General features: G+C 34.2%; 1 protein-coding gene across 14 annotated transcripts in view; it reads right to left on the bottom strand.

Moving 5' to 3' along the window:
* LOC147384448 (Pentatricopeptide repeat (PPR) superfamily protein) overlaps nt 1-20,994 on the bottom strand; it is a 34,909-nt gene that overhangs the window by 2,101 nt on the left and 11,814 nt on the right. For 6 of the 14 annotated variants that reach the window (XM_086426448.1, XM_086426445.1, XM_086426442.1 and 3 more), the window contains 3 exons: nt 11,177-13,421; nt 10,594-10,657; nt 1,873-2,931 (listed from right to left, as the gene is read on the bottom strand). In XM_086426448.1, the coding sequence (XP_086282574.1) occupies nt 11,243-13,342 (2,100 nt within the window). In that variant the 5' untranslated portion in view covers nt 13,343-13,421 and the 3' untranslated portion in view covers nt 1,873-2,931; nt 10,594-10,657; nt 11,177-11,242. Of the gene's footprint in view, nt 1-1,537; nt 2,932-5,393; nt 6,777-10,593; nt 10,658-11,176; nt 13,422-19,401; nt 19,570-20,994 lie in introns of those variants that run through there. The other 8 variants (XM_086426447.1, XM_086426444.1, XM_086426450.1 and 5 more) reach the window with 6 other exon arrangements.

The raw sequence follows: 20,994 nt of genomic DNA, 5'->3' as shown, positions 1-20,994 counted from the left end.
TCCACAAGAAAATTCTTACCTTGCCTGGTTACTTGGTTTGTGTGGAGCTAGGTCTTAGACTTGTTTGGGCTGGAAGGCTGTACGCTGAACATAGTTTTGTACTTGATCACCTTTTGACATGAGTAGGGATGTGGCTTTAAAGGATCAAAGAGGCTTCTTTGGAGCCTTTTCCCATTCATGGTACATCAGGGCCTTTGAAAGGAGAGGAACTTGAGTGTGATTGAAGGGAAGTAAGAAATTCTTCAAATGCCGTTTTTGAATATCTTTTCCCTCGTATTTTACTAGAGTACGGTGTTTAAAGAGTTCAGTGGAGTAAGTTTTGACAACTTAATGGGAAAGTGGGATTGGGTTTGTAATTTGGACAATTAACTCTTGAAACAAGGGGCTTTTGCCTTTTCTTTTGTACTGTTCGTCATCTTGACCACTTCTTTTTCTAATGAAATCTTGCTTATTGTAAAAAAACAATTGTTGTCACTTTTTGATTTACCATCCGGCGACACCCACACTTTTATAGATATATTATGGGAATTTTTTAAATACCCACACTTTAATAGATATATTATGGGCTTTTTTTAAATCAACATTGTATTTAAATAGGACCAAATGTCCAACAAGGAAATTCATAATTTTTATGTTTTACTTGAATAAACAAATCTAAGCTCGATGATATTTAATAAAATAGTTGATCAAATTCTTGAAAGATAATTATATAGTACAACCCAATCCCATTTGTTATCAATATCATATGATCTTTGTTTTACAATAAGCATCACTAGTTTTGTTATATTTAAAGCTAAAATCAATCGTTTGGAGATGTTACAGAATCAACAATTCTGAAGTGAGAAAATAATACATTATTGGATATCTATACATGATAAAATGTTTCTCCACAATTATACAAGTTATGATGCTAAAAGAAGTCTAACCATCAACATATTTTTTTAGCAAAATAATATAATATCAAGACATTTTCATTAAATGTCACATTAAACTACATTCATGAATCACCAAATCCTATATTATGTATGAAATCCTACATTAAACAATAGGGAAATGTTCAACACCCTACACTTTAGCCTACGCCTTACCAAACGTGTTTTGTCCTACATGGGTTAGAAGTTTTGGAATGGGCTGATTTTTGGTGAGGATGATCTCTACGATTAGAAGATCCTCCTCACCAAAAATCAGCCCATTCCAAAACTTCTAGCCTGAAAAATCGTGGACCGTCCATTTTTTGTAAACCATTTTTTATGGGGTTAGAAGTTTTGGAATGGGCTGATTTTTGGTGAGGATGATCTCACCATAGAGATCATCCTCACCAAAAATCAGCCTATTCCAAAACTTCTAACCCATGTAGGACAAAACACGTTTGGTAAAGCGTAGGGTGGTGAACGGGACCCTAAACAATATTCATAAATAAAATCACAAACATAAAACAACAAAACAAATTAGCCACAAGCCCACAAAAACGTGTTTAAAATGTAAAGACATGTTAACATGTTATTTAATCATTTTTATTCGCTAGAGGTACAGTGTGTTTTAAACGCAACTTTTTTCAAAAAAAAAAAAAAAAAAGTGTCATTTTGTATGACTATGGGGGCCCTGAACATAACTTATGACTAGAAGATTATTAATTTGTGGAGTTTTTTTTCAGACAAACTCCAACTAGAACTACAATGAAGGTACAATCTACCCTCCCTACCCTCTTCAACACCTAGCTCTTCACTAGAGAGCTCTATGTTTCCAACAATTTTTACATAAGCTGCTAGAAAATCAGCAACCCTAATTGCCTCTCTATAAATATGAACAAAATCTATAGAGAAAAAACTGGATATCATCTTCTCAATTTCAATAAAATATGTTTTTTCATACCAGAGGGGCTCCCATTGACCATTGTTGCACCTGCATGAGAATCCATGATCAAGGTCTAGTTTCATTCCTTCTCATATTCCTTGGAGCTCATGATGAATTATCGATTTGGGTCTAAGGCCCCCGTCTTGCAAGCAATCATTACTTGATGTGACCCTAATAATGAACCCATCCTCCTCTATTTTCTAAGTACAATCCATTTGAGATAGCCAGTGAAGTGCCTTGATCAGGTCCTTGCCATCTGCACCACACCTTATTTACATGGTAGGATGTTTGAATCCCCCAAGATTCAAGCAAAGCTCTATTACGCTCGGTGTCCTCCACCTTCGGACTCTGATTAGAGAATTTCATCTGAATGTCTTTTTGATCATGTGAAGTACAATCTACAAAGGGTTGTAATGGTTCTGATGTATTCGTCGGAACCTCTCCTGACAAACATGAGAATATAAATCCAAAAAAAGCAGCCTCCTTAATAGAGTTAGCCACATTTGATCCTTTAAAGTGCATGAAAACCCATTGGATCTCCTCTTCCCAGTCCGAGCAATTCCTGTGGTGCAAACACTTCCTGAGAACTCTTTTTCCATATTTCTCTAGCATAGTCGCATGCCATGAATAGATGCTCCAATGCCTCGTCACATCTTCGGTAAAAAACAAATGTTGTATTTGACACAATCCTCCATTCTTTCAGCTACGCGCATTTTGTGACTAAATGGACCAGTTGCAAGGATTTTCCAGTTGCCTGTGTGGCGTTGTTTCAGATGCAAGATAAGTCCAAATTTCTGTCTTCATCATATGTAAAAAGACAGTCCTCCATATATCCATTGATCATTTGAGCTCTCGTCAGAGAAAGGGAGCCAATCCTGATCGAGATGTCACAATGAAGACAGTATTGTCTCTCATAGCCAAGAGGACTAATTAGTAGGTTTTTCAAAGCCAGTAGGGATCACATGAATAACACAACAGAGCGATCAACCTGCTAACAAGATAGTTGTTATGAAAGAATCAACTGTTATAGCCCAAATAACAGAAGCCAGCACAGTAGTAAGTGAAGCAGCAAATGGCCTGTTGGAAAGAAATCCAATGAGAACCCTTGTTAGCAAATTGGCATGTAGGAAAATTCATGTAGAATTTGAGTTCAACATTCACACTTTGAGTCATGAAATCAGTTACACATGGCCAAATTCACAATCCCAACAGTAAAGATGTCCCAGCACATAGATTATGTAACCAAGGTTTAGAAGAGTGTCCATTATGAGGGAATAACAGAGAAAATTATGACCATTGTGATGTAATGTCAGAGAGATGGGACCCACGCTTAATGTTAAACAACATTTTTTCCTGTTGCTCCTTGGTATTTTGGTTTATCACTCAATTACAGGAATGTTAATGATGCAGGACGCAAAACAAACAGTCACAGTTTCAATGACAATTTTGTACTTATTTTGGTTGGCACTGTTTGGACTCAGAGTTACTATTTTTTATTTTGTTTGGATTAGTTTTAGATTTATTATAATTCTCATTTGAATTGTCTTTTAGTTATTTTCGGAATTTGATTTTCAGTTTTAGTACTATTCATGTCACTTTTCTTTAGGCCTTATTTTGAGAGTCAAAACTTGTCGTACTATGTTGATTTATGTGTAATTTGAAAATTTATTCACTTACCTATTCAATGTGTCACGCCCCAAAATCCTAACACGCATCCCCATGATTAAGTGTTAGAATCTTGAGTGATAAACATATAAAATACCACGATTTCTGACAATGATAACATATACTGCAGCGGAAGCATATAGTTATGCGATACATAAACAAAACAACAATCCTATCTCACAACTCCCTTTATTTATGTATAACAGAAGGAAATATTGACACATACTACCAAGAATATACTAATCTGCTCTCTCAACATAAACTGACCTATTATATCTATCAACACTCAAAACACACAAACCTACTGATCTCAAAACTGCAAATATCCTAAAGTTAAACAATGATCACTAGAACTTCCTAAAATTGAGATGATTGTAGGGTGTGTTACAAGGGAGTTACTAGTAGGGAACGTATATTTCTAAATCATAGTCCTAATATACAGATTAATCACACAAATTCATTTGTAAATAATGTAGGTTTATTAAAACATAAATCTGTCTAAAAGACTTCAATAACTGTGAAATAAAATATTACCATAAGCCTGAAATATCAAACATACAACATCAAACCATAATATAACATATAATGATAGAGTACTATAATAGAGAGTTGAAGGTCACAACTGATGTGGACATCTCAGTCAAGATACAATTGATCCAATACTTCGCCGGTGTGGAACCCCACCATTAGTTCTTGAATCTATGGTCAGCATTTGCCATACTTGGGTGACTGATTTTCAAGCTTAGATTGGCCATTGACCAATTCCTTAAGAAACGGGTCAATTAAGTGGATCATTATTTCCGAACTATTTAAGACTATTAATGATTATTAACTAGCCATCTTCTTCTATGACAATCTAGTGTGTGTGATCCTCAATAAAAACTCTATCATTTATACAACTATCTTTACATCTTGTTCTCTATTAAAGATAGAAAGGAAATTCTCGAATTCCTTTTGTGACATTAAGTTCTTATGCATCCCATACTACATAAGAAATCAGACATCGAAACTATTTTTCTAAAATAACGTGTCGCTCCGAAAGTGACACAACATATTGTTCTTTGTAGGCCTTCACAATCTCTTTGTAGATCACTAATATAATATAGAAGTAAAAATTTTCTTCTTTTTTCAAAACATGAAACTTCATTTTTCTGACTAAGCATGAAACTTTCTCTTTTTGAAAACATAAAACCTTTCTCTTTTTCAAAAACATTAAATAAAAAATAACAGCCAAGTAAGTAAGTTGAATATCCAGTCTATCACTCAACATAATACACCCTCTTTCTTTTCTCTTTTTTTTTTCCTTTTCATTTCTTTTCTTTTCAGGTCTTACACAGCGATAAGCCGAAGCATGTCTACTCTCTCTTTTTTTTCCCCGTATCTTACATAATCCTCAGATCGAAGCAACCTCACATCTCTCTTTTGTGACTTATCGTATGTCGAAGCATTTCACCACTAGGTACTCACTCCACATACTAAACTGAGAATCACATTCTCAATAACATTACAAGTTATCACATCTTCAGTGTGACTTTAATATAAAGGAAATATAATCACTTTTGAAAATCATTTTTTTCCATCAATCCAAAACTTTATTTTAACTTCACAAAGTGAATAAACCCATTTTTAAAAATCACATTGAAATATATGCAATATTATCAAATACCATATGTGACTAGCATATGTTGTACACATATGAGAAATTGCATATGACATATGCGGTTGCATATTGCACAAAATACTTTTTACTTCAAAAAATTAAATAAAAAAAGTAAAAAAGTAGGAAAAAAAAAAGAGAAAATGTTTAAAATATAAGAAAATAAAAACAAACTTATAACAATATATTTGGATAGCACTCATTTTATAAATGGAATAAAATTGATTACATTTAGTCATTTGGTAACAAGAATAAAAGAACTTAAGAAGCCAAATAGTCAATAATATATAAACTATTCATGATACGAAGGTGGCCTACTTTAATTATCAAGTTCTACTTCTAGATAATTAAAGTGGGCTCTGCTTTAATAGTTTAATCATTGGATACTATGATCTTATGATAGAATGCATAAACTCAACATTTTGAAAAAATAAAGTAAAAAAACAAGACTTAAAGAGAATACATGTGAGTGAAAGAATAAAAGAAATTACTTAGAATAATGCAGGAATAGGGGTGGAAATAGGGTAGTTGTAGGATAATTAGATTAAAAAAAACTTGAATTTAATACTCCAATAATCAAATCTTTGCCGTTAGAGTAATATGCATCGCATACTTCTGTATGCCATGGCATAATTAACCAAAAACATATGCGATCTCATTTGACAACATTGAATACACGAACATCAAATATCTAATTTTTCTTAAAATAATTCTCCTACTCAATTAATTGAAATCAAAGAAAAACTTGTTATAATTTTTCATTCTAAAATTCTTTCCAAAAATCCATTTTTTTTCCATAACAATATTTCTATTCCTAAACAAAATTGTTAATCAAAACAATTTCTGATTAATCATAAACTATGCTCGATTAGCTAAGAACCATACTTTATTATTCAAATTAGTTTAATAATAAAAAGCATTATTGATTTTTATTCAAAACCAATTTTACAAGAAACACTTTTACAATTATAAAACATTTTGCTGCATGTTAGTGTCATCAACCAAATTGTGAGTAACATAAATACTACATTGGCATATCAAAACCCTAATCTATCATGCATTAATTTGGAAGAATACACATAGGGTAATTATAAAAGCACCCCACGAATTATAAGGGCAACCCACACCATAAAAAAATTGTTTTGTCTTATATGAGTTAAAAGTTACGGAATGAATTGAGTTTTGGTGAGAATGATCTCTATGATGAGGAGATCATCCTCACCAAAAATCAGCTCATTCCGAAACTTCTAACGCCATCAAAACAAGTTCAAGAATAGTACATCGTCACCAAAACTAACCCCATTCCGAAACTTTTAACCCATATAAGACAACAATTCAGCTATAACTGGTTGTCTTTATTAATTCGCAGGGTGCTTTTATTAGTACTCATACATATATTGAACATAAATTTTTGAAATTATTCATTATTCATTTTTTTTAAAACAAAAACATTTTTAAAATGAATCAACACCTACAATTAAGAAATTGGAAGTTCCCTACCTCATTGGACTCAATTCTTAGCTTCAGACATCGACGTCTTGAATCATTATTCAACTAGTCCAGTTTTTTATTCATTTTCACTTCCTGACGAGATCAACGCCTAACTTAAAAGACAACAGACAAACAACTTTAAAAGTCGGCTTCTCTCAATAGGTTCAACTGAAATGAATATGAATTAGCTTTTTATATTCATAAATATTCTTCTAAAATATTCTTTTGGATCAACTAACTTAACCATCAACTCAAATTCACGCAAAACTATGTTTCTTAACAATTCTAAACCAACAATACATGATTGACTAAAAAAATCTCCCATCACAATTATGATTAATAGTCATCAAATTTCATAAAATATATACCTCGAGATGTGTAATAAATTTTTAGGGCATTACACAATGAGCCCAAGATCTTACGAATCGATGTGTTTGGAGAATGTTATGGTCAAAATATTGATACGTGTAAAGGGAAATAACCACGCAGTTATCTATACTGTGCACGGGTCCAGGCCGATTGAGTGGTACCATGAGCTGACCAGCATACGGGGCGCTACCCAACAAAAGGGTAGGCCAAGGTAGAGAGCACCTGGCCTAGCCAGAAGGGCAACATAGCACTGATAATGCGTTTGAAAAGACCGTGTGAAGGTAAAATTCGCACCGAACACATTTCTTTTTTGGAACTTCAGTGTTTGACGTCGTTAATAACTCTTTTTATTTGCTGATTCGTTTAGAAAAATCAGCCAAATCTCTCGACTACTAACACTTCAACGAGCCTCCTCAAAATCACACGATTCTTCCACAAGCCTCCGCAAAAACAAAATACCAAAGTTGGCGCCATCTCTCTCTCTCTGATCTTACAAAGGAAGCTTAAGAAGCTTTTTTTGTCATCTTCATCTCTGCAAGTCTCTCTCTCTCTCTCTCTCTCTCTCTATTAATAGAGGAACCCACCATGATTGAATAATCTCTCAATTCAATCTGGAACTCCATGAACAGTTGGTTCACTCCAACTGTTCTCTTTGTTTTCGTAACTTCATGATCGCCACAATTGCCATTGTTTCCAAAACCCAGAAACACCATCTCTACCACTGAGAACAACAAGAACAAACCCAACTCGCTTGAGTTCCATCCGTCTTACAACGCCTCAAATCCATCGATCTCTATCGCCACAGATCTCAAGAATTGAACCCATTTTCCTCTATTACCACAATCTATCAATCAACAGATATGGGTGACGCCCAACAAACACTAGAACCAACCATCAATCAAAACCTAGTTTCAATTCCTAATCAAAATCATCTCACGAAGAAGAAATCTAAGGTGAAAAAGGGGAATCTACCACAAAAAATGAAGAAGTGGTCGAGTTCATCAAAATTGGGTTTTGGTGATTTTGAGGAAAAAAATATGGTTGAGCGTCGATGTTTGTCAGTAAAAGATGGGAAGGTACAAACATTTGGAGAGGATAAAAGAATTGATGTGAAGGCGAACGATTTCATTAATAGATTGAAGTAGCAATTGAAGTTGCAAAGATTGGATTCGATTATAAGATATAAGGAGATGCTTGGAAAAGGTGAAGTAAATAATAATAAAAAAATTAAAGATCCTATTGCCACACCAAGTTTTTCTTACAGCATTCCAATCCCTTTGAAATGAGAAAGCTGTATATTGTTTGGTTCATTGATTTGGAAGTTGTACGCCCACATTTATCGACTTCATACACCTATTTGTATGACCAAATCTAATTGGATTTTTGTTGTTTATACTTACAGAGTGATGGAATGCTTTTAAATTAAAATTTTAGTCAAGTCTAAAGGCACTTAAATCATAATATTTGCATCTATTGTCATCACAGCTCACAAGCATAATACATCTAAGCACCTAAGAACAACCAATATGATAATCTAACACCTTAACATGTTTCTAGAGAAAAAAAAATTGAAGATACGTACTTGCACAGTTAATGGGAGTGGAAATTCTGGGCCTATTATTCTTTTAGAGTAAATTATTCTCAGAGTTCAGAGGGATCTTTTTCTGAAGATTTAATTTGTAGATGGGATTTTTTATGCTAGACTAATTCTCTAGCTTTGGGTTGCTTGCTTGTTCTTGTAAATATTGTGTTTTTGTAGAGTGGTCTCTTCATACACTTATTTGTATGACTAAATCTAATTGGATTTTTGTTGTTTATACTTACAAAGTGATGGAATGTTTTTAAATTAAAATTTTAGTCAAGCGTGAAGGCACTTAAATCATAATATTTGCATCTATTGTCATTACAACTCACAAGCATAGTACATCTAAGCACCTAACAACAACCAATATGATAATCTAACACCTTAACATGTTTCTAGAGAAAAAAAAAAAAATTGAAGATATGTACTTGCACAGTTAATGGGAGTGGAAAGTCTTTTAGAGTAAATTATTCTCCGAGTTCAGAGAGGTCTTTTTTGAAGATTTAATTTGTAGATGGGATTGTTTATGCTAGACTGATTCTCTAGCTTTGGGTTGCTTGCTTGTTCTTGTAAATATTGTGTTTCTATTGAGTGGTCTCTTCATACACTTATTTGTATGACTAAATCTAATTGGATTTTTGTTGCTTATACTTACAGAGTGATGGAATGTTTTTAAATTAAAATTTTAGTCAAGCGTGAAGGCACTTAAATCATAATATTTGCATCTATTGTCATCACAACTCACAAGCATAGTACATCTAAGCACCTAACAACAACCAATATGATAATCTAACACCTTAACATGTTTCTAGAAAAAAAAAATCGAAGATATGTACTTGCCTAGTTAATGGGAGTGGAAATTCTGTAGTAGGTAATTTGATATAGATAAATGCAACTAGAAAACGAATGGAATAAATAATAACTTAAAATTTATGTCTAGATAGTCGTGTTGGGCCTATTATTCTTTTAAAGTAAATTATTCTCAGAGTTCAGAGGGATCTTTTTTGAAGATTTCATTTGTAGATGGGATTTCTTATGCTAGACTGATTCTCTAGCTTTGGGCTGCTTGTTTGTTCTGGTAAATATTGTGTTTCTGTTGAGTGGTCTCCTTCGCCACCTTCTTTTTCATTTTAATATATCCGGATTTCAAAGGGACCTTTCTTGAGGAATTTGTTTTTAGATGGGGTTCCTTGTGCTTGGGGGCTTTTTCTATAATTAACATTGTTCTTATTAAAGAGATTACATCCAAGTCAGAATTTTTATGTTTCAATTGAATACGCAAACCTAAACTCGGTTATATTTAATAAAATAGTTTTGACAAATTCTTCAAAGATAAATATATTGTACAACCCATTCTCATTTGCAGTCAATTTCATATGTTCTTTGTTTTCCAATAAGCATCACTAATTGAACCAAAGCAAAGTTGTTTTGTTTCCTTAAAAGCTGATATCAATCAGTTGGGGCACAGATGCAATAGTTTTGATTTGAGCAGAAAAATAGATTATTCAATATCTATATAGGATAAAATGTTTCCACACATGTATACATGCTATGATGCTAAAAACGTCTAACTATTAACATATATATCTTTTGAGCAAAATAACGCACTATTGAAAAATGAATCATCATAATATCAAGATACTATCATTAAATCCCACATTAAACTAAATTCATGAATCATCAAATCTGATATTATGTATCAAACCCTATATTAAACAATATTCATAAACCAAATCACAAACCGCCATAAGGCCACAAAAGTTAACAACAGACCCACACACAAAAAAAAAAAAAAGCATTAAAAAACGTGTTTAAAATGTAAACATTTTATTCGCTAGAGACACCATACGCATTTTAAACGCAACTTTAAAAAAAAATGTCCTTTCTTGGTCCCATGAACAGCACATAATACATGACTAAAAGAATCACAATTTATGTAGTTGAATGTCAATAACAGAATATGTCCCTTTCATACCTCGCCTTGTGACTGGTCTCTCATCCCCAGAGGTGTATTTCATTATTTTGAGAGATCCGCATAACTATATAGGAAATAAAATGAACAATCAGGATCCACTTCATATTATATATCAGAATTAGATTGAATTTTCACTACGATAATTAAAACTAAATAAAGGTCTTCCATCACAATTACAGATATAGTTATCAACACAAATGGTTAAAATCATAAGCTACAACAATTTGTCTGCCACATTATGGAACACGAAGTTGGATTGAAACCACTTATGCAACATATTACTCATTTAATTTTTTGGATCTAATCCAAGAATGATAAGATGTAAATTATGGACTTAAATATAGGATGACTAAGTAAATATAATATATGATAATTTTCTCTATAGAATGTAAAATCTTTCTTTTAAATGGGTAAAAAAAAATTCAATAAATTTATCACAAATATTTTCCAACTGCAGAAACAGCATTTACTGACAAATTAGCATGACTGGCTGAGAGTATGTCAAGCTTTTCTTTCAGGATATCTTCGGAGGATATGATGGAACAGCTAAATGAAACTTGAAAGAACACAATATAGGTCATACCATGGAAATGAATGAGTCTTCGTTTGAACAAGCCCATGGTTACTACATGAAGCCTCCCATTAACCTTCAATCAATGCCCACCCATTTTTTAAATCCTCGAACATGCTCAAGTCTCTTACTCTGAACCTCACTTTTGGCTTTTGATGTTTTTAAGCTCCTATAAAGACACTTGTGAAACTTCAGGAACTCTCTCTTATACTTCCACTTGTCGATATACATACCATGTTTTTTCATATATTCAAGGACCTCCATCACTCTCTCAAAGTACCCACCTTGAATAAAATTACACAATAATAACTCGAGCAGATCCCTATTGGCTGTTAAATCCCCACTTCCCATTGTTCTCCTGATCTCCCCCCACAAGATGGTGATCTCACGATACATCCTTAATGAAGAATACCCATTTACCAGACTAATGAAAGCATGTACTGTGGGACGAAGTCTTCTCTCTTGCATCTTTTTGTATGTCTTCAAAGCATCCTCCATCATATTTCCCTTGCAGAAGAAGTAAATTGAGGAGTTGATTTCATAAACCAGTGGAGACATTTCTTTTTCTTCCTCTCTTGTTTCTCTAATCAAAGATTTCGCTAAACCCGATTCACCAACCGAAGTTATAATGCTTCCATTTTCTGAAAGACATTTGGAAATAACCTCCTCATTGGACAAATTCATGAGCAAACCAGCCTTTCTCATTTGTTTCAATAGTATCTTGGCCTCTTCAAACATGTTTCCTTCGCAATAGGCTTTTAAGAGAGACATATATGCAATGAAACCCATACGAATTCCAGCTAATTCCATGTCATCAAGAATGTCATGGGCAGTCTGCAGCCAACCCAATTGAATGCAAGCATCCATCACATCTGAGATCAAACCAACTTCTCCAGATAAATCCGACATTTTTTGAATGCTAACCAAAAGTTTCGATAACTCAATAAGCTTTCCATGTCTTTTGTAGCCATTGATGAACTTCGCTAGTGTCCTGTTACGCAGAACAAGCTTCCCATCTATGAACTTAACAAGTTTTGGTTGATTCTCCGCTGAGAGAACGAAATTTTTATGCAACAACTCAGGCTCAATTTGCAATCTCAAGCCTGTCCTTAGATTACAAGATCCAATCTTGACCAGGCAAGGTTTATGCGAATCCTTCCTAACTTTTGGGATAACTCCATACCCTTGGTGCCTGTACATATCCAAAACAAGCTCAGCAGCAGAATCGATATCATTAAATTTGAAATGCAAGCTCAGCAAATTGTCATAGAATTGACAATAATAGCGAAGCAATGTGACAGGAACTCGGTCAACATGTTCTTTCAATTTCTTCAACTCATCCCTCCGACCATTCATCTCATAAATCTGAGAAACAACCACAATGGTGTTCGCATTGGCAACAACCCCTGTCAATGGCATCAACTCAATTATCTGTTCAGCCTTTAAGGTTGATCGAAACTGCACACAAGCATCTAGAACAAGATTGAAGATCATTGTATCAGGTTTTATCAACTTTAAGTGTCCAAAATTTTTCAAGCCATGATCCTTGGTATGACTTGAGAAGCAATCACAAATCTCTACCAATAAATCAGATGCAAGATATGTCCCAATTTCTGTCTTCACCATATGAAGAAAGACAGTCCTCCATATATCCATTGGTGGGAACTTGTGCAATTGCAACATTAACCTAAGGACTGTGGAGGTAGGAATGGGCATTTGAGATCTTGCCAGGGAGAGAGCCAACCTGACCAAGAAGTCATAATGAAGTAAATCAGACTTGTCTTCCAAAATCAAGAGAACTAATTCGTAGGCTTTTCGAAGCCAGTATGGATCACATGAATAAGACAACTGAGCGATTAACCTGCTAATGAGAGAACTTTTAGGATAGCCATGTAATCTTCTGAAATCAGAGAAGGCTTCCCAAGCTTCAGCCACTTGGCGGTGCTTCAGAGCAGTTTCAAACTTACTCAACAAGATTACATGGGAGGAACAATGTTCCGGATTCATGCTTGCTGTCTGGATGGCAGTAGAGAAGTGCAGGAAGCATGGATGCTGACGTAACCTATTACATGGATGCTTGAGGATGAGCTCTGTGGCATAAATTGGTTTAATGCCAACAATAGACACTGAGAAGGTTTTGTAGAAGCCAAGAGGAACTGAGATTAACCATCTCATCATCAAAATAATACAATCAATGGCTCAAACAACAGCAGCACAGTGACACAGGCAGCACAGTAGTAATTAAAGAACAAATGGCCTGGTGGAAAGAAGTTCAATGAGAACCCTTGTTAGCAAAATTGGCATACAGGAAAAAATCATGTAGAATTTGAAATTTTCTGAATTTGAAAATTCTCGTAGAATTTGATTTTAACATTCAAACTTTGAACCATGAAATCACAGCTAAGCCTGACCAAATTCACAATAATAAACAATAACACACCAGCAGATTATAAAACTGGTAGGAATAAAGAATCAAAACAGCAAAGTTGTCCTAGCACATAGATCATGCAACCAAGGTTTAGAAAGGATCTGTTGTAAGCGAATAACAGTGAACATTATGACCATTACGATGGTGCTATGTCAAAGAGGCAGGACCCACATTACAATGTTGGTACACCAACGTTAATCATCGTACACCCTCTTCCCTTCCCTTGACATTCATCTCGTTCATATTGTCTATTGCAAATTAGCATAAATAAGAAAGAGAATAAATAAAATAAAGAATATTTTATATAAATATTCAAATTCTCCACCTTATTTTAATAAAATAAAATGCTCGCCAAATGAAGCAGTATTTATGTAAATGAAGGTATCTAATGATTTGAACCTTCTCGTAGTGACATTATATTTAGAGTGTGAGAATCTGGATGACTACGTCTTGAACCCTATTATTGACTGCACATAAACACATCACACACACAACACCACCAGGTATTATATTCATATGCCCAACAAGTAACATCTCTGTGCTTTACCCCATTATTCGTGACGGTTCTAGAGAAGTAGCACCAATTCACATAGGAAACGTCCCACTTCCACATACATATAGTTGAATCAATTAGGAGTGTTCTTGTATTCTATACCCTACTCATAAGATGAAGTAGTCCTCGATAATAGTTAAGATACTTGCCTTCATAAGTATAGGATATCATGCATAAAAATACAATAGGAATAGACCAGGAGAAAAAATAAAAACTCCAAAAGAGTTCATGATCCAAAACCAAAGATTTAGTGACTCATTTACCCTTCTAACTTAATTTTTAGGGATCTGCAGCCGTTAGGTAGGTATCCAACAAAAATATCCATCCATCAACAAAGCTTCAATCCATCATTTTCAATTATCACAAAATTTTACTTTTATCAAACCTTTAGTCAAGTGATCTACGATAACTTTAGATCTTACATGGTCAACATTTATAGATCCATTAGTAAGCATTCTGTCACACCCTGAAATCCCAACACGAATCCCTATGATTCATCAGTCAGAATCTCGAGGTGTGAGGTAATCAATCACACAACCTGCTAGAACATTCACAAGTAATAATACTTATGAAAAAAAAAAATATACGCAGTGGAATAAACATTTAACTAACATCTATACGAGAGTCTAGAGTAAGCGGAAACAATCATCAAATACTGATATCATCCAAGTCCTCAGTCTCATAATATATGAAATTACAAAAATTTCTAAGACTAACATGTTTCTTATCTATAATCAAAAACCGCTAGGATCCTCTACTAATCCTCACAGATATGGCAGCGGCAAGACATCAATCTGATCCTCCTCGGGGACCTCCTGAAAAGACTCCTCAAATAACTGCTCCTCAAGAGCTGAATAATCTAAACTGTGAAGGATAGGGTGAGTACCAAGGGAATGTTACTCAGCAGGATGAACGTTGTTCTAACATCGAGTCATACATGCACGAATAATCATCAGAACAATTAAATTAATCTGAACTGTGAAGGATAGGGTGAGTACCAAGGGAATGTTACTCAGCAGGATGAACGCTGTTCTAATATCGAGTCATACATGCACGAATAATCATCAGAACAATTAAATGATGCAAGTTTTCATAATGTAACATACGATAAATGTCTAAGCATATTCAGTAAACAGTTATAATAACTTTAATCTATTATTTTCAATTATTTAAAGTAACATATGCATATTTTAAATGAAAACATCTATCAATCATTACAAAATAAGGAAAAGATACATAATAAGAATACGGTGGTGTAGTCGATAAGAGAGCAGAGGAACACGCCGATATAACCGCCTCGGTTATGGCAATACGATATTCCAAACTTAACCTCCAATGTGAAATCCCATCGTTATAATCTGATTTTGTGGCCGGTCTAGCATACCACGGTTGGATGACCATTTATCCGGCTTAGATTGGCCGTTGAATAAGAACCCAATACTGAGTTCAACTAACGGTGAGGTTGACCGTTTGACGACTACAGACTAAAAGTGATTACTAGCTAGCCCAAGAGACCCCTCGCGTCGAAGCCTATCAAGAGGCAATGCATGTGAACCCCGCCTAACTCTACACTATATAGAGACTGCCTATACATATAACGTTCCGTAAGAAATAAGTAGGAGAAATTCCCGGATCTCACAAGCTGTAATATGCTTTAAGGTATCCCATACTACCGAAGAGCATATGACATCTAGCGCTATCCTAAATTGACTAGCCGCTTCCGGATACCCAGCAACGCGTCACTCTTTATGGGTTTCTACGAACCTTTGTTGGTAAACAAAATAGTTTATTTTGTATATAATATGTAATGACTTGAAAATCCTAAAATGTATCTCAAGGAAATCCGTGCATTGATTTAAAAGTATAGATTCTTAATTTTTAATATTTGAGGAAAATTAACTTCACCAATAGATTTAGAAGGATCGAGAAACATACTTTAGCCTGTAAGCACGTCTAAATCTGACGTCGATTGAAAAAGTTATTAAATCCTCAAGTTTTGCATTAGATATTTTCCCAATAGGTAAACGACACCTTAGAGACGTAATTTGAGGAAACCGATCATACCATTAAATTCGTGTCGAAAAATCACCCGAAATAGAGTATAAGTTTGTCCAATTCGACATTCGGGAAAAATAATTCCCAAAATGATAAGTATGTCCCAACTTAAGTTATATAAATATCTAAATTCTATTAGAAAAATCAGATTTTTCTTATTCTCCTCTCCAAACAAATCTCAACCATTTTCCTTCAATATTTGAAACTCAGATCTACGCTAAACGAGAACGATCCAAGCTTAGGCGCAAGAAGGAAAGTTGTTCCTCTCGCCGAGGGTTACACGTGGACGCAAAGAAATCCGATTTTCGCAGAAAGAAAATTTTGGAGATTGGCCGGAGGTGATTTTTAAGTCCATTCAACCGTTGAAAATAGCTTGAAGTAGGTTGCCTTCCCTTCTACCTTCTAGTTATGCGATAATTTCATAGAAAATCCATATGGTTGTTGATAAATCGATCGTTTCATTAAGTTTATACATATTTGAATGATTTGAATCATGTTTGCATGCTTATTTATGATTGGTTTTAGTTCATTTGATGTAATATAAGCATTTTATAGTTGGTATAATATTTGGATCGATTTTGGTCGAGTTTCGACGAAAAATCAGCAATTTGGAAAAGTATCCGAATGTTGAGTTTGGTTCTAATTTTTTTTTTGTTGCTTCCATATAGTACGTATACCCATTTCTTACCTTTATTTCATTAAAAATAATTAAGTATTACTTTAAGTTCTTTAATAAATAAATAAATAGTTCGTTTTCAATTTCGACTTTGAAAAAACATTTTTCAACACTTAGTTAAATTTCATAGATTTCCAGCTTTTATGTCTTATGGTTTTATCTTTGTTTTCGAGTCTCTCGACTCAACCAAAACCATTGAATGGAATTGGTTGATGCTTTATGGATTTCGAATTACTTTAAAAGTAAAATTACTTTAATAGATATATAGGAAATTAGATGATAGATTGATCGATTTAATTGATGGATGGTTAGAGAGAACGTATGTTCTCGACTGATTGATGGGACAGTGCCTCCAGTTCTACGTAGTGACCATGCCATGTAAAACGTGATAGATAGATAGAGGGATGAGATGGTTGATGGATGGATATGACAGATAACTGTCACTGGAGGGCACTACCAGATTTTGTTTGTATTTTCGATTAAAAGAAATGATATATTATATACAAAATAAATTATTTTGTATACCAGTAAAGGTTTGTTGAAAATCCATAAAGAGTGACGCGTTGCTGTGTATCCGGAAGCGGCGAGTCAATCTAGGATAACACTAGATGTCATATGCTCTTCGGTAGTATGGGATACCTTAAAGCATATTACAGCTTATGAAATCCGGAAATTTCTCCTACTTTTTTCCTGGGGAACGTTGTGTGTAAAGACGGTCTCTGTATAGTGTAGAGCTAGGTGGGATTCACATGCATTGCCTCTTGATAGGCTTCGACGCGAGGGGTTTCTTGGGCTAGTTAGTGATCACTTTTAGTCTGTAGTCGTCAAACAGTCGACCTCACCGTTAGTTGAACTCAGTATTGAGTTCTTGGTCAACGGCCAGTCTGAGCCGGATAAATAGTCATCCAACCGTGGTATGCTAGACCGGCCACAAAATCAAATTTATAACGATGGAATTCCACATCGGAGGTTAAGTTTGGAATATCGTATTGCCATTGCCGAGACGGTTATATCGGCGTGTTCCTCTGCTCTCTTATCGATTACACCGCCATATTCTTATTATGTATCTTTTTCTTATTTTGTAATGATTGATAAATGTTTTCATTTAAAAAATGCATATGTTACTTTAAATGATTGAAAATGATAGATTGATAGTTATTATTACTGTTTACTGAGTATGCTTAAACATTTATCGTATGTTACGTTATGAAAATTTGCATTATTTAATTGTTCTGATGATTACTCGTGCATATATGACTCGCTGTTAGAAATACGTTCATCCTGTTGAGTAACATTCCCCTGTTACTCACCATATCCTTCCCCTTTCAGATTAGTCAGCTATTGAAGAACCGTTCTTTGAGGAGGTTCTCAAGGAAGAACAAATTGATGTCTTGCCACCACCGTGTTTTTAAGGATTAGTAGGGAATCCTAGTGGTTTTTATTTGTAGATAAGAAATATGTTAGTTTAGAAATTTTTGTAACCTAATGAATTATGAGATTTAGGATCTTGACTTATATCAGTGTTTGTCGATTTCTTCCGCTTACTCTAGACTCTCGTATAGATGTTAGTCAAATGTTTATTCCGCTGCGTATATTTTCTTTTCATAAGTATTATTATTTGTGAATGTTCTATCAGGTTGTGTGATTGACTATCTCACACCTCGAGATTCTGACTAATGAATCATAGGGATTCATGTTGGGATTTCGGGACGTGATATAATATATCATTTCTTTTAATCGAAAATACAAACAAAGTCTGGTAGTGCCCTCCAGTGACAGTTATCTATCATTTCTATCCATCAACCATCTCATCCCTCTATCTATCTATCACGTTTTACGTGGCATGGTCACTACGTAGAACTGGAGGCATTGTCCCATCAATCAGTCGAGAACATACGTTCTCTCTATCCATCCATCAATTAAATCGATCTATCTATCATCTAATTTCCTACATATCTATCAAAGTAATTTCACCTTTAAAGTAATACGAAATCCCTAGAGAATTAACAAATTCCATTCGGTGGTTTTGGTTGAGTTGAAAGACTCGGAAACAAAGATAAAACCATAAGACGTAAAAGCTGAAAATCTGTGAAAATTTGACGAAGTGTTGAAAAAATGATTTTTCAAAGTCGAAATTTAAAACGGGTTATTTCTTTCTTTTTATTTATTTATTAAAGAACTTAAAGTAATACTTAACTGTTTTTAATGAAATAAAGATAGGAAATGGATATACATACTATATGGAAGCAACACATAAAAAATTAGAACCAAACTCAACATTCGGATACTTTCCGAATTGCTGATTTTTCGTTGAAACTTGACCAAAATCGATCCAAATATTATACCAACTATAAAATGCTTATATTACATCAAATGAACTAAAACCAATCATAAATAAGCATGCAAACATGATTCAAATCGTTCAAATATGTATAAACTTAATGAAACGATCTATTTATCGATGATCGCATGGATTTTCTATGAAATTATCGTATAACTAGAAGGTAGAAGGAAAGGCAACCTACCTCAAGCTATATTCAACGGTAGAATGGAGTTTAAAATCGCCTTCGGCCAATCTCTTAATTTTTCTTCAGGCGAAAATCGGATTTCCTTACGTCCACGCGTAACCCTCGACGAGAGGAACAACTTTCCTTCTTGCGGTTAAACTCGGATCGTTCTCGTTTGGCGTAGATCTGAATTTCAAATATCGAGGGAAAAGGGTTGAGATTTGTTTGGAGAGGAGAATAAGAAAAATCTGATTTTTCTAATAGAATTCAGATATTTATATAACTTAAGTTGGGGCATACTTGTCATTTTGGGAATTGTTTTTCCCGAATACCGAATTGGACAAACTTATACTCTATTTCTGGTGATTTTTCGACACGAATCTAATGATATGATCGATTTCCTCAAATTTTGTCTCTAAAGTGTCGTTTACCTATTGGGAAAATATCTAATGCGAAACTCGAGGATTTGATAATTTTTTCAATCGACTTCAGATTTAGGCGTGCTTATAAGCTAAAGTATGTTTCTCGATCCTTCTAAATCTATTGGTGAAGTTAATTTTCCTCAAATATTAAAAATTAAGAATTCATACTTTTAAATTAATGCACAGATCTAAAATTATTTCCTCGAGATACATTTTAAGATTTTCAGGTCATTACACATTCTCTCACATTACTGTGCCTAAGACAAATTTTTCACAACTTACCATTGTAGTAACGACTCCAAACTTTGCCAATACAATCATGCCATCACAGTGAATTAGGATAGCGTATACAAGTATATCTCAAATAGGCATATATGAGAAGGCCTCATAGCCAACCTGCAACCTTACTGGTCGATAGCATTGGCTACTAACTCAAGCATTCATCCTAAATTGAGCTATAATAGGTTCTTTGTTTCTTGGACTTCCAATAAATTGTTCCACCACCAATGTTAGATACATAACCATTGTGATCTCAAATCACCCGAAAAGAAATTCCAATCGATATCATTATACCATAGTGACAAGTTTCTAATAGTGAATACGAAGTTTTACATTTTCTTCAAGTATCTCACTGATTGACATTTAGCATTCCAATGCTCTATACTAGGACTGCTAGTACATCTATAAAATACTCCTATAATATATGTGATATTGGGTCCTATTAGGGCTTAGAATTGGTCTGTTTGGCTTGGATATGAGTATATCCATATCCTAATTTTTTATTCAGATCCAAATCTGACTAGGATCCTACTAACTAAAATCATATCCGAACCATTTATTTTTACCAAAACCATATCCAGATCCGACCGAATTAATTGATTCAAGTCAGTCAGGTCAAATAATTTTGAACCGTTCAAGGTTATTTCAATAAAAATCACTAAAGGTGTGACTTAAACTCAAGACCTCTTCCTTTATTGAGGGTGGCTTAGTCGCTATCCCAACACTTGTTGGTTGTAAAATAAATACCCTAAAAAGTATAAAATATAACTTATAAAGAAATATATCATTCGGATCTACATGCATATAGGGATGGATCTGTATTCGACCCGGATCTGACTCGAGACAAGGGATATCTACCCATCTCCGACCCATTTTTTAATTCGGATATACTTGAAGGAACCAAACCCAC

The sequence above is a fragment of the Akebia trifoliata genome, chromosome 15 (assembly GCF_017979445.1).
Source record: "Akebia trifoliata isolate Shusen 1 chromosome 15, ASM1797944v1, whole genome shotgun sequence".
In the NCBI taxonomy this organism is placed as follows: Eukaryota; Viridiplantae; Streptophyta; class Magnoliopsida; order Ranunculales; family Lardizabalaceae; genus Akebia; species Akebia trifoliata.
The sequence above is the reverse complement of the archived record's forward strand: the minus strand, read 5'-3'. Positions and strand labels throughout refer to the sequence as shown.